Source organism: Nematolebias whitei, chromosome 3, assembly GCF_014905685.2.
Source record: "Nematolebias whitei isolate Nwh7 chromosome 3, NemWhi1, whole genome shotgun sequence".
Classification (NCBI taxonomy): Eukaryota; Metazoa; Chordata; class Actinopteri; order Cyprinodontiformes; family Rivulidae; genus Nematolebias; species Nematolebias whitei.
In genome coordinates this window covers 60,734,812-60,747,177 of record NC_056500.1, presented here as the reverse complement: position 1 = coordinate 60,747,177, position 12,366 = coordinate 60,734,812, and the positions used below count along the sequence as shown (strand labels likewise).

The window sequence follows — 12,366 nt, the reverse complement described above, 5'->3', positions numbered from 1 at the left end:
ATTCTTTTCACCAAGACATTTGCCTCACAACAGTACTATACCATAAGAGGTGATATGCTCCAGCGTTGAGTCACACCGGACTGCAGCCTTAAGTAGATAGAGAGGCTCATCAGGCTGATGGCCGCCAGGTGTTGGTAATCAGCGGCCATCAGCAAGGCAGGCTGCAGGCAGTGGGACCCTTACAGCCTGAGGCGCTTCTCGGGGTGGTCTCTTTAGAACCTGGAAATGAGGCTAGGATCAAGGATGAAGGACCTGGGGATCCATGACCTCTCCTCGGGACCGTACCCCTCCCAATCAACCAGGTATTGGAACCCCCTACCCCTGTGTCGCACGTCCAAGATGGAACGGACGGAGAACGCAGAGTGGTTGTCGATCAGGCGGGGTGGCGAAGGGAGGTCAGATGGAGGACACAAGGGACTGAGGGAGACAGGCTTAACCTGTGAGACATGAAAGGTTGGGTGTATTCGCATGGCCCTGGGAAGCTGGAGGCGGACCGCAGAGGGATTAATGATGCGAGTGATAGGGAAGGGACCAATGAAGCGGGGGGCCAGTTTGCGAGGGGTGTCCCGCAGCTTGATGTCCTTGGTGGACAGCCAAACCTGCTGGCCGACCTGGTAGGCGGGCGTCTCCGAACGGTGGCGGTCAGCGAACTGTTTTGCCTGGGCTGCGGTCCTAAGGAGGGCCGCCTTGGCCTGGCGCCAGATGCGACTGCAACGCCTAAAATGATGCTGGACGGACGGGACCGAACAGTCTGTCTCGGAATCTGGAAACAAGGGAGGATGGTAACCAAGGGAGGCCTCAAAAGGGGACATGCCGGTGGCAGAGGAGCGGAGGGAGTTGTGGGCATACTCCACCCAAACCAAGTGCTGGCTCCAGGACGAAGGATTGGACTCGACCAGGCAACGCAGTGTGGACTCCAGTTCCTGATTGCAGCGCTCGGCTTGTCCGTTAGCCTGAGGATGGTAACCAGAGGTGAGGCTAACGGACGCCCCGAGCGACTTGCAAAAGGAGTGCCAGACCTGGGAAATGAACTGCGGGCCTCGGTCAGAGACTATGTCTGATGGAATCCCATGGAGCCTAAACACATGGAGGGTGAGCAAGTGGGCAGTTTCAAGGGCAGAGGGGAGCTTAGGGAGGGGGACAAAATGAGCGGCCTTAGAAAAGCGGTCGACCACCGTGAGGATGGTGGTGTTGCCGTCAGATGGGGGAAGACCAGTCACAAAATCAAGGGCGATGTGGGACCAAGGGCGACTAGGGGTCGGGAGGGGGAGCAGAGGGCCAGCCGGGGGTTGAGTACCTGACTTGTTCCTGGCGCAGACAGGGTAGGCAGAAACGAAGTCCTTGATATCGTTGTTCATGGAGGGCCACCAGAAATGGGTTTTGGTGAGGGAGAGCATGCGGTTGACTCCAGGGTGGCAAGAAAGTTTATTAGAATGTAGCCATTGGAGCACCTGGGACCGCACGCTGGAGGGAACGAAGAGGGTGCCGGGGGGACCACCACCTGGATCAGGTTCAGAGAGGAGGGCCTGTTGAACGGTGGCGGTGATGGGCCAAGAGAGAGAACCAACGATGCAAGAGGAAGGGATAATGGAGTTAGAAGCCTCGGGCGAGTCAGGAGGAGCAAACTGCCTGGACAAGGCATCAGGCTTAATGTTCTTGGAGCCCGGGCAAAAGGTCAGAACAAAATTGAAGCGGTTAAAGAAAAGCGACCAACGGGCCTGACGGGGGGTCAGACGCTTGGCGTTCCGGAGGTAAATTAAGTTTTTGTGGTCCGTCCAAATCAAAAAAGGAGTCTCAGTGCCTTCTAGCCAGTGCCGCCATTCCTCAAGTGCGAGTTTGACCGCCAAAAGCTCGCGGTTGCCCACGTCATAATTACGTTCTGCCTGAGAGAGACGACGAGAGAAGGCGGCGCAGGGATGGACCTTGTTGTCCAGAGGAGATCGCTGGGAAAGGACCGCCCCAACCCCAGTGTCGGAGGCGTCCACCTCCAAGATGAACTGGTGCGTGGGGTCAGGGTGGCAGAGGATGGGCGCCGAGGAAAAGAGGGACTTAAGTCTTGAGAAGGCGGCCTCAGCCTCCGGGGTCCAGTGAAAGGCTCGGGCGGTTGAAGTGAGCTGAGACAGGGGGGCGGCGACACGACTGTAATTCTTAATAAACCGCCTATAGAAATTTGTAAAACCCAGGAAGCGTTGTAACTGCTTCCTGGACACGGGGGTCGGCCAATCGACTACTGCTCTGGTATTCTCAGGGTCGGTTCGGCAACAACCTCCCTCAAAAATAAAACCTAAAAATGAGACAGTGGAGGTGTTAAACTCACACTTCTCTGCTTTAACGAATAATTGATTCTCCAGCAGCCGCTGAAGAACCGTGCGAACGTGGGCCGTGTGTTGAGCGGGGTCGCGGGAATAAATAAGGATGTCATCTAAATAAACGAAAACAAAATTACCAATGAAGTCGCGCAGGACGTCATTAACGAGCGCCTGACAGCGGGGGCATTGGTTAACCCAAAAGGCATAACTAAGTACTCGAAATGGCCCAAAGGAGTGCGAAAGGCTGTCTTCCACTCGTCGCCCTCTTTAATACGGACGAGGTGGTACGCGTTTCGAAGATCGAGTTTAGAAAAACAGGAAGCAGACTGTAACTGTTCCTGAAGAGAATCAATGAGAGGAAGAGGATATTTATTCTTAATGGTTATATTATTTAAGCCGCGATAGTCTATACATGGCCGGAGTGATTTATCTTTTTTGGAAACAAAGAAAAAACCGGCTCCCACAGGGGATGTCGAGGGTCTAATAATGCCTTAGGCAAGAGATTCATTAATATAGTCGGACATAGACTCTCTCTCGGGACCAGAAAGGTTGTTGAGTCTACTTGACGGCAAGGGGGCGCCAGGTAATAAGTCAATTGCGCAGTCATATGGACGGTGAGGAGGAAGTGACAAGGCACGTTGTTTACTAAAGACGGCCGCCAGGTCGCGGTATTCTGCAGGGACCGAGGTAAGATCGATCTCCTCTAGAGGAGACGTGTCTCGAGGGAACTCTTTAACGGCTGAGCGCAGACAGTTGCTGAGGCACTTGTCGCTCCATTTATCAATACAGCCACGCTCCCAGTTAATAACTGGGCTATGGTTACGAAGCCAGGGGAACCTTAAATTACTTGGGGTGAACGAGAATTGAATATAAAGAAATCTGTCATCTCGTGGTGATTTCCAGAGATAATGACATGAAGCTCGGTGATTTTTAAATTAATACGTGTCAACGTGTCTCAGGTTAAGCCGGCGACAGAAATTGACGGAATCTCGCGAGTGGGTAGAGAATATGCTTTAACTAAATCGGCGCTAATCAAATTTTGTTCAGCACCTGAATCGATGAGAGCAGAGAATGAGAAACAACGGTTTTGTGTCTGAATGACCATGGGAAGTAATAGTTTGAATGGGGAGGTTAACGCAGACGTTCCCACCAGTAACTCCCGCTTTACTGGTGGAAGTTCTCGTTTCCCCGAAACGGACAGTGGGGCAGAAAATGACCGGGATTACCACAATAAATGCAGAGACGGGCAGATACACGCCGCTGTCTCTCCGTAGGAGTCAGCCGTGCGCGCCCCACCTGCATAGACTCGGGGGAGCGATCCCGTGAGGGAAAAGGAGATGATTGGCTGTGACCAGGAAGCAAGGAAGACTGGGAGTTGTAGTTCACAGGGGATTGTCTTGGAGAAAAGGACTCATAACGAGGGGTCGTAAACCCGGAAGTGGAAGGATTATGGGATACCTAGTGCTGAGGTGCAGGCTTGGGCTCACCTGGAGAAGTCGAAAACCCGGAAGTCGAGGGTCGATGGGAATTGTAGTTTGCCTCTCTCCTTCTCTCCCGGAAACGGTCATCGATTGAGATGGCAAGGTCTATCAGTTTGTTGAAAGTCTCGGGTTCATCTCGCGTGGCCAGCTGGTCTTTGAGAAAATCAGACAGAGCGTTAAGGAAAATACCTTGGAGGGCGGGCTCGTCCCATGCTGTTTGGGCAGCAAGGATCCGAAACTCCAGAGCGAACTCCGAGGCATTACGACGGCCCTGTCGTAAATTCAACAACCGCTTGGCGGCATTTGAAGCCTGCAGGGGACGGTCAAAAATCCTGCGAAACTCTCGAAGAAAAAGTTCATAGGAAGCAGGGGGGTTAACATGGCTCAAGAGGAACGAGTGAGCCCACCGGAGAGCGTTACCTTTGAGCTGGCTTACGAAGAAGGTGATTTTGGCCGTGTCCGACGAGAACTGGGAGGGAGCCCCCTCGAAGGCGAGTCGGCACTGGAGCAAGAAGCTGCCACATTGGTCAGGGTCTCCGGTGAAGAACTCAGACGGTTTAACGAATATTTGTTGGACAGGAGGAGTGGGACCAAGAGCCACGGGGGCTGGCGGAACGACTGGAGCTGAGGAGGCAGAAGCTTGCAGCTGACGTTTAATGGAATAAATCATACCTCCGAGCTCCTGAAGGTTGGACTGGACCGTTGTCTGGTGAGTCAGCACCTGATGAATAACTTTGTCCATCCTGTCGATCCGCTCCTCCGCGGGAACGGGGGGTGTCTGCTCGCTCTTGGTCTCATTCTGGGTCTGTTTTGGCTGGAGCATTTCTGTTAGGAGTGTGCGGGGAACCCAGATGATATGAGACCCAGAACGAGGCAGACACAGGGGAAATACAAAAGAACAGTGTTTATTATGTACAGTGAATTTAAAGTGTCCACAGGCTGCTACACAGAGGCTCCTGGAAAGAGGGACGACAGGTTAATAGTTGTCCAACGGGGAAGGCCAGAGTGGTTTGTTTAATGAGCGTTTGTCCTTACAGTCCAAAACCCGAGGAGGTGAGCTGGTCCTTCAGTCCAAGGAGAGCGAGCAGCAGAGGGAAATCCAACAAGGGTTCAAAGGGAAACAAGGAAGGCTGGCAACTGGAGGCAAAGAGGCATGAGGAATACCTGACAGGCCAAGGGATCCAGGTCAGGTCACGAGGGAATCCAAAAAGCACGAGAAACCAGGAAACTGGAAAAAAGAGCAAAGGTGAACAAATTCTTTTCACCAAGACATTTGCCTCACAACAGTACTATACCATAAGTGGTGATATGCTCCAGCGTTGAATCACACCGGACTGCAGCCTTAAGTAGATGGAGAGGCTCATCAGGCTGATGGCCGCCAGGTGTTGGTAATCAGCGGCCATCAGCAAGGCAGGCTGCAGGCAGTGGGACCCTTACAGAAACAACAAAATCTGCAAGTATTACAGTAAATATCAAATGTGTACCTAAAAAGGAGATAAATAAAAAATAAAAGAAATAAAAATAAAAACGCTCCCATATTAGGGTGTGTACTATATACCAGAACTTTTGGTTATGAATTCAGAGCATTAATACTGTAGAGTCACCCTCCAATACAAAAAAGAAATAAGAAAAAAGAAAGATGAAAAAGAGAAACCTTCCCACATTAGTTTTTTTTTAATATACCAGAACTTACTGTAATCAGTTCAGAGTATTAAGTCAAGTCAAAATCAAAGTCACTTTATTGTCAAAAGCTGCAATATGTACAGGACATACACAGGATTGAAATTACAATTCTCTCAGACCCCGGTGCAACAATAACCATTTAACATTAAAACATTTATTAAACATAAGCATAAAATGAAATAATAAAAGCATGATACTGTCTTAAATTGTACTATACGGTATAAAAATATTTTTAAAAGTATATCTATAAAATAAAATGAAATGAAATGAAGGTCCTGACATTGATATTTGTAATGAGTGGCAAAGCAGCATATGAAGTGAATGTACACAGTGTATGTATGAAGTCCTTGATATTGGTGTAGGTAAAGTGACATATGCAATAAGACTAGTAAAAAAATATATTTATATATCTTCGGTAGTGTAATATAAGCAGCAGTGTGAGTATAAACAGTAGTGCAAATGTAAACAGTAGTGCGAATGTAAACAGTAGTATGAATATAAACAGTAGTGCAAATGTAAACAGTAGTGCAAATGTAAACAGTATTGTGAATATAAACAGTATTATGAATATGAACAGTGGTATGAATATAAACAGTAGTATGAATATGAACAGTAGTTTGAATATGAACAATAGTATGAATATAAACAGTAGGTTGAATATGAACAGTAGTATGCATATAAACAGTAGTTGGAATATAAACAGTAGTTTGAATATGATGGGGGTTGGAGCTCCAGCTCTTTTCAGCTTGCGGAGAAAGTAGAGGCGCTGGTGAGCCTTCTTGGCCAGTGATGCAGTGTTTCTGCTCCAGGACAGGTCCTCTGAGACGTGCATTCCCAGAAACTTGGCGCTGCTCACTCTCTCCACAGTAGTGCCATTGATGGTCAGAGGAGCATGCTGGGCGTGCATCTTCCTGAAGTCCACAACAATCTCTTTTGTCTTATCCACGTTCAGAGAGAGATTGTTGTGTCCGCACCACAAGGCTAGGCGGCTCACCTCGTTCCTGTAGTCTGTCTCGTCATTGTTGCTGATGAGACCCACCACAGTTGTATCGTCCGCAAACTTGACAAAGTAGTTGGAGCTGTATGATGGTGTGCAGTCGTGTGTCAGGAGGGTGAATAGAAGTGGGCTCAGCACGCAACCTTGGGGGGCCCCTGTATTCACTTTGATGATGCTGGATGCGTTACTGCCGACCCGTACTGCCTGTGGTCTCCCGGTCAGGAAGTCTAGCAGCCAGTTACACAATGAGGTGTTCAGCCCCAGACTGTCCAGTTTAAGGATGAGCTGTTGGGGGATGATGGTGTTGAATGCCAAGCTGAAGTCAATGAACAGCATTCTAACATAAGAGTCCTTAGTGTCCAGATGTGTGAGGGCTGTGTGGAGGGCAGAGGAGATGGTGTCGTCGGTTGAATGATTTGGCTGATATGCAAACTGGAAGGGATCCAGGGAGGCAGGAAGGACAGAGTTGATGTGTTTCATGACTAGCCGTTCGAAGCACTTCATCAGGATGGGGGTGAGTGCCACCGGACGATAGTCATTGAGGCAGGAGGGCGATGCCTTCTTTGGGACAGGGATGATGTTGGTAGCTTTAAAAGAGGTGGGGATGATGGTCTGACTCAGCGAGATTTTAAAGATATATGTGAAGACCGCTGCAAGTTCCACTGCACAGTCCTTCAGCACACAACCAGGTATGTTGTCAGGACCAGAAGCTTTTCGGGCGTTGATCTTGATGAATGATAGCCTTACACTGTCGGTGGACAGCGTCAGCATCTGGTCATCGGGAGAGGGGTAGAGTTTCTGTGCAGGTGGGCTGTTACATGCTTCAAACCGAGCAAAGAAGTCATTCAGCTCATTCAGTGTAGAGGTTGTGCTGTCTCAGGTTTGTGGGGCTGGCTTGTAGTTCGTGATGGTCTGTATTCCCCGCCACAGACTCCGTGTATCCTTGCTGTCACTGAAGCGATGAGCTATCTTCCTGGAATACTGCTTCTTGGCCTTTCTGATGCCCCGGGACAGGTTGTTTCTAACACTGTATAATCACCCTCCAATACAAACAAAATGTTGGGCATACCACCATTAACAGACCTAACAGTCAAATATAGAGTCAAACACAAGCTTAAGAAAAATGCTGGTTGAGGGAGGCCAGTCCTATGGTTTCTTTTGATCCTCGCTGCCTGTTGCTGGAATGACATTCCTTTTTATGTATTCCATCGCGTTATTCGAGTTGACAAATATCTTGTTTGTCCCTCCATGCGTGATGTGAAGCCGTGCAGGAAAAAGAAGTCCATACTGGACACCTGGTCCGTTCCACAGGAGGCATCTCACATCCGTGAATGCCGCTCGTGTTCTTGCCACGCTCAGGGTGTAATCGGCTGCAATGAATATGGATGATTCTTTGAAGTGGATTGGGCCACCACTGCATGCTCGTTGTAATACTGTATCTCCACATAATCTTGATAATAATGCAGCCTGACCTTGATAACTCTTGATCCACCATCCGAGCCTCTCCTGCCTGTCGCCCGGTATACATGATCAACCAACGGTGACTTGTCCAGCTTCAGCACCTCCATTAGCATTTTTGCTATCACTTTAGGGGTGCAATATTAGGATTATTGGAGTTCCTGAATCACCAGGCATGAGCCTGGTGATTCAGGAACTCCAATAATCCTAATATTGTTCCATTTCATATTACCTTCCACGGATTCCAGCTGTTTTCTCAGCCCATCCACCTCATCTTTCAATTCCACCATGGTCCCACGCAGAGTCTCCACCTCATCTGAGCATAAAGAAAGCCCATTCTCAATATCTGAAACACGTAACTTGACTTGGTTAAACTCTGCTCTGAGGCCCATGGTAGCACCAGTAACCTCCATTCTCACTGCTTGAAATTCACTCCTAACAAAATTAAAACCATCTGTCAGAGCTGTCTTCATCTCCATCCTAATTATCGATGTGACTTCAGATTTAATTGAAGCCAGAATGTCTGACTTCAGAGTCGACTCGAGTATCTCCCCAGAGTCCATCAAAGGCGGGGTTAATACACCTGCTGTTACACCATCATGGCAGCCTGAGGCTTTATCTGTGACAACTGGCCATGCGGGGGAAGACACCACTGCTTTAGATTTTATAGCTTAGAGGCCATATTACATCTATGTTGAGTCAATCATGCGACAACACCAATCTCACAGGCAGAATCCAACATGGGGGCAGTGAGGATATAATTATAAAAGGCAATTTTTCAGTGGGGCTGACAGGAGCCTTGCAAAACGCTATTTACTGATCAGTGGCCATCTTGTGCCTCCCATAAATAATGAGTTTTGATGTCACAGTTCTCTCAGATCATCTGAAGCTTCTGAAAATACATGTCTTAACTTATAGATTTTTTTTTTCAGTAAAACTCATAATGTCTTACTGTATATCTTAGATCCTTATTTACTGTTTCTTTTTACACTTTTTATATTTTGCTGTTTTTGAGTGTAACTGGGACCCTGTGTACATAATTTTGTTGCACCTGACTTGAAAGTTGACTTGAATTTGTACTTGAATGTAGCCTGAACCATTAAGTATCGTCTGCAAAATAAAGAGTTATTTACAGGTTGTGTACAGCTCCAGATGTGGGTTACGGTCAGTGTGCTACATTTTCCTTTTTAAAACGTGTTCTGAAGTTTAGCTACTTTTTATGCAAGATATACATACAGCTATTTCAAGTGTTACACAAAATGCTTGGTTTTGATTCCACGTTTAATCTCAAAACAGCAACTTTATACTTTCCTTTTGACATTTTTATTAATTACTGTAGGCAGCACGGTGGCGCAACTGGTAGAGCTGCTGCCTCTCAGCGAACAGGTTCCTGGTTCAAACCCCGGTCCAGGAGCCTTTCTGGGTGGAGTTTGCATGTTCTCTCCGTGCATGCGTGGGTTTTCTCCGGGTACTCCGGTTTCCTCACACAGACCAAAAACATGCATGTTAGGCTGACTGGTAACTCTAAATTGTCCCTAGGTGTGAGTGAGAGAGTGAATGGTTGTTTGTCTCGTTTGTCTCTATGTGTCCCTGTGATGGACTTGCGACCCGTCCAGGGTGTACCCCGCCCCTCGCACAGTGATTGCTGGACATGGGCACCAGCGACCCCCGTGACACAAAATGGAATAAACGGGTAAAGAAAATGGATGGATGGATGGATGGATTAATTACTGTTAAAGAAATGCTATAACTTTTACAGCATTTAGAATATTTTCATGAAATTGCTTTGTGATTTTATTCTCAGCATTTCAGTCTGAACTTAGCGACTTTAATTTTAGAAACCCAGACAAGTCCTTTGAGTGCCCATAATGTGTTGTTGTACAACATTAGGAAAAGTAGAAAAACATGTTGTTTTTTTTTTTTTTGCTATTTCAGGTCAAATTTATAAGGTACTGTATACCAATTGTGGATGAGCAAAAGCAGTACTTTGAATAACCGTCTGCAAAGACTGAAGTTAGTCGTGTTACAGCACATGCAGTATTGAATAAGCCTGGATTTGTGTTAAATGAGGGGCTGTGTTTGCATGTATGTGCATACTTTATGTTTTCTGCAAGCTTTTGTCTTTGGAAGAAGGCACAAATGAATGATATAAATTTATATACGTAGACATAGAAAAATACTTCTAACAAACAAGCGTCAGTCAGTTCCCCACCTGTGATGGTCCCTTTTGAAATAACAAGTGTTGCCTCTGGCTCTCTGAAGATGTTCATGTTTTCTCTGTTGTACAAACAGCATCCAGCAAACGGTTGTCCCATCTGGAGCACATGCTTGGATTTGTTTGTGCATTGTTGTGCATGTGAGGATGCAGGCATGTGTGTGTGTGTGTGTGCGTGTGTGCGTGCGTGCGTGCGTGTGTGTGTGTGTGTGTATGTGGTGGTGGTTGGCGGGGTACGGATGCTCTCTATAAGGTGTTCCTGTTCCACTCTAATGTTGTTGAATGTTGGAACTGTCACTCTAAGTATTAACTTTTCATTCTCACTTCTTTTAGAGATGCTTCAGCAGGCAGAGATGAGGAGCTCATTTTACAGCAAGGAGTAGTCCACATTGTTTATCTCCTTAACGTGTTTATAAAGGAAGAAGAAAGCAGGATTAAAAGAGGAATGTTTACCTGCACTTTAGCACAGGGATATTGAATTGGTGGCCCGTGGGCTATTTCCAGCCTGTGGGCCACCAATGAGTTCATTAAAAAAATATATGTATTATTATTATTATTATTATTATTATTGTTATTATTATTGTTATTATTATCATCATCATTATTTTTATTTTTTTTAATTTATTTATTTATTTAATGGTTTGGGTTTTGGGTTCTGTTTATTGCATTTATGATTCAGTGCAATAAAACAAACAAATTTAAAAGGTAACAGATCATTGTAATACTTAGTTTATTTACATAATGACTTTAATTGCAGGATGTCCGGCCCCTGAGCTGCTGGCTTTCTGTAACTGTGGCCCCGTGAGCAGTTTTGTTGGATAGCCTTGCTTCAAGCATTAAGTTCTTCAGGTTTTGGACTTTGGGGAATTTCCAGTCTTTTATGATGATGATGTCTGTATTAATTCTTACCATCAAACATGCTGCTATCATGATTATGCCAACTGCATGATTATCAACAAAGATAGGATACAAGGATTCAACGTTCTTTATTGTTGTTTGCACCACATGTGGTACTTTGTATATGTGGTGAAACAAAACTGTGTACAACGGGTCCCAGTTACATCCAACAAAAGTATAAAATGTAAAAGAAAAGCAGTAATAAAATCTAAGATATGAACTAAGAAAAACATTAACTAGAAATACGATAAACGCAAGTAGTACATAAACAATATGCCTAACAGCAGCATGATAGAGCTCTAGATATGCTTTTTATCACACAAATGAGCAAAATAGGATGTTTTTTATGAATCAGTATCTTATCAGACAGATACATTTTCTTTTTTTAAAATACCATCCTTCACAGGCAGTTACAATATCTGGAAAGAATGTGAGGGTAAATGTTCCAAATAAATTTGTATTTTTAATTCACAATTGGGGGAGGCTGTCGCTGAGTATTTAGAGCAGTCGTCCTCCAATGCAAGGTTTGGGAGTTCCACTCCACCAGCAGTCACATGTCGAAGTATCCCTGGGCAAGACACTGAACCCCTCATTGCCTCTGATGTGTCCCATCGGTGTATGAATGTGATCTAAAGCACTGATTAGTCTCTTTAGAATAATTTGTTCAATTAGCTTTGTAGAGATCTAGCAGAGTGCTGTATGAATGGGTAAATGAGGCACAGATTGTAGTGTAAAGAGCTTCATTTGAGTAGCTGCATAAGATAGAAAGGCGCTATATAAGTACAGTCCATTTACCATTTACAAATATCTGTTTAACATTTGTCTGTTAGACTCACACAGGGGAGAAAGAGAAGATCTGCCCGTACTGCGGACAAAAATTTGCCAGCAACGGCACTCTGAGGGTCCACATTCGCAGCCATACAGGTTAGCAGCTTTTATTAACTTAATGCTTTGTTACAAATAACTGCTGCAGTTATTAAAAATTAAATTATTCACAGTGTTCATGGATTTAAGGTAAGTGCAAAGTCGTCAGGTAACGTTCTGTCATTATTTGTTTTATCCTAATTTAAGATAATGTGGCACAAGATAAATGATGCCCCTCTGGTTTTGATTTCATCTGACCTTGTTAAAGCCTACAGTGATGGTGAACATAATCTGAGTTGGTCACTAATCAAATATGATCCTGTTTTAAAGGACCATTGGGTCTTTAACCCATTGGGGTTAAAAACTGTCACATTTGTAAGGAAGAAATCTACTTTGGTCTTGGCCTGACTTAGCTCATCAGTCCTGTATATATATATATATATATATATATATATATATATA

The 12,366-nt window shown here is 45.6% G+C and overlaps 1 protein-coding gene across 1 annotated transcript in view; it reads left to right on the top strand.

The window, feature by feature from the left end:
• Positions 1-11,969, top strand: part of prdm5 (PR domain containing 5) — a 143,279-nt gene extending 131,310 nt beyond the window's left edge. Inside the window, exon 13 of the mRNA XM_037698353.1 lies at positions 11,871-11,969. Within this exon, the coding sequence (XP_037554281.1) occupies positions 11,871-11,969 (99 nt within the window). The remainder of the gene's footprint in view (positions 1-11,870) is intronic.
• Positions 11,970-12,366: the final 397 nt, after the last annotated feature.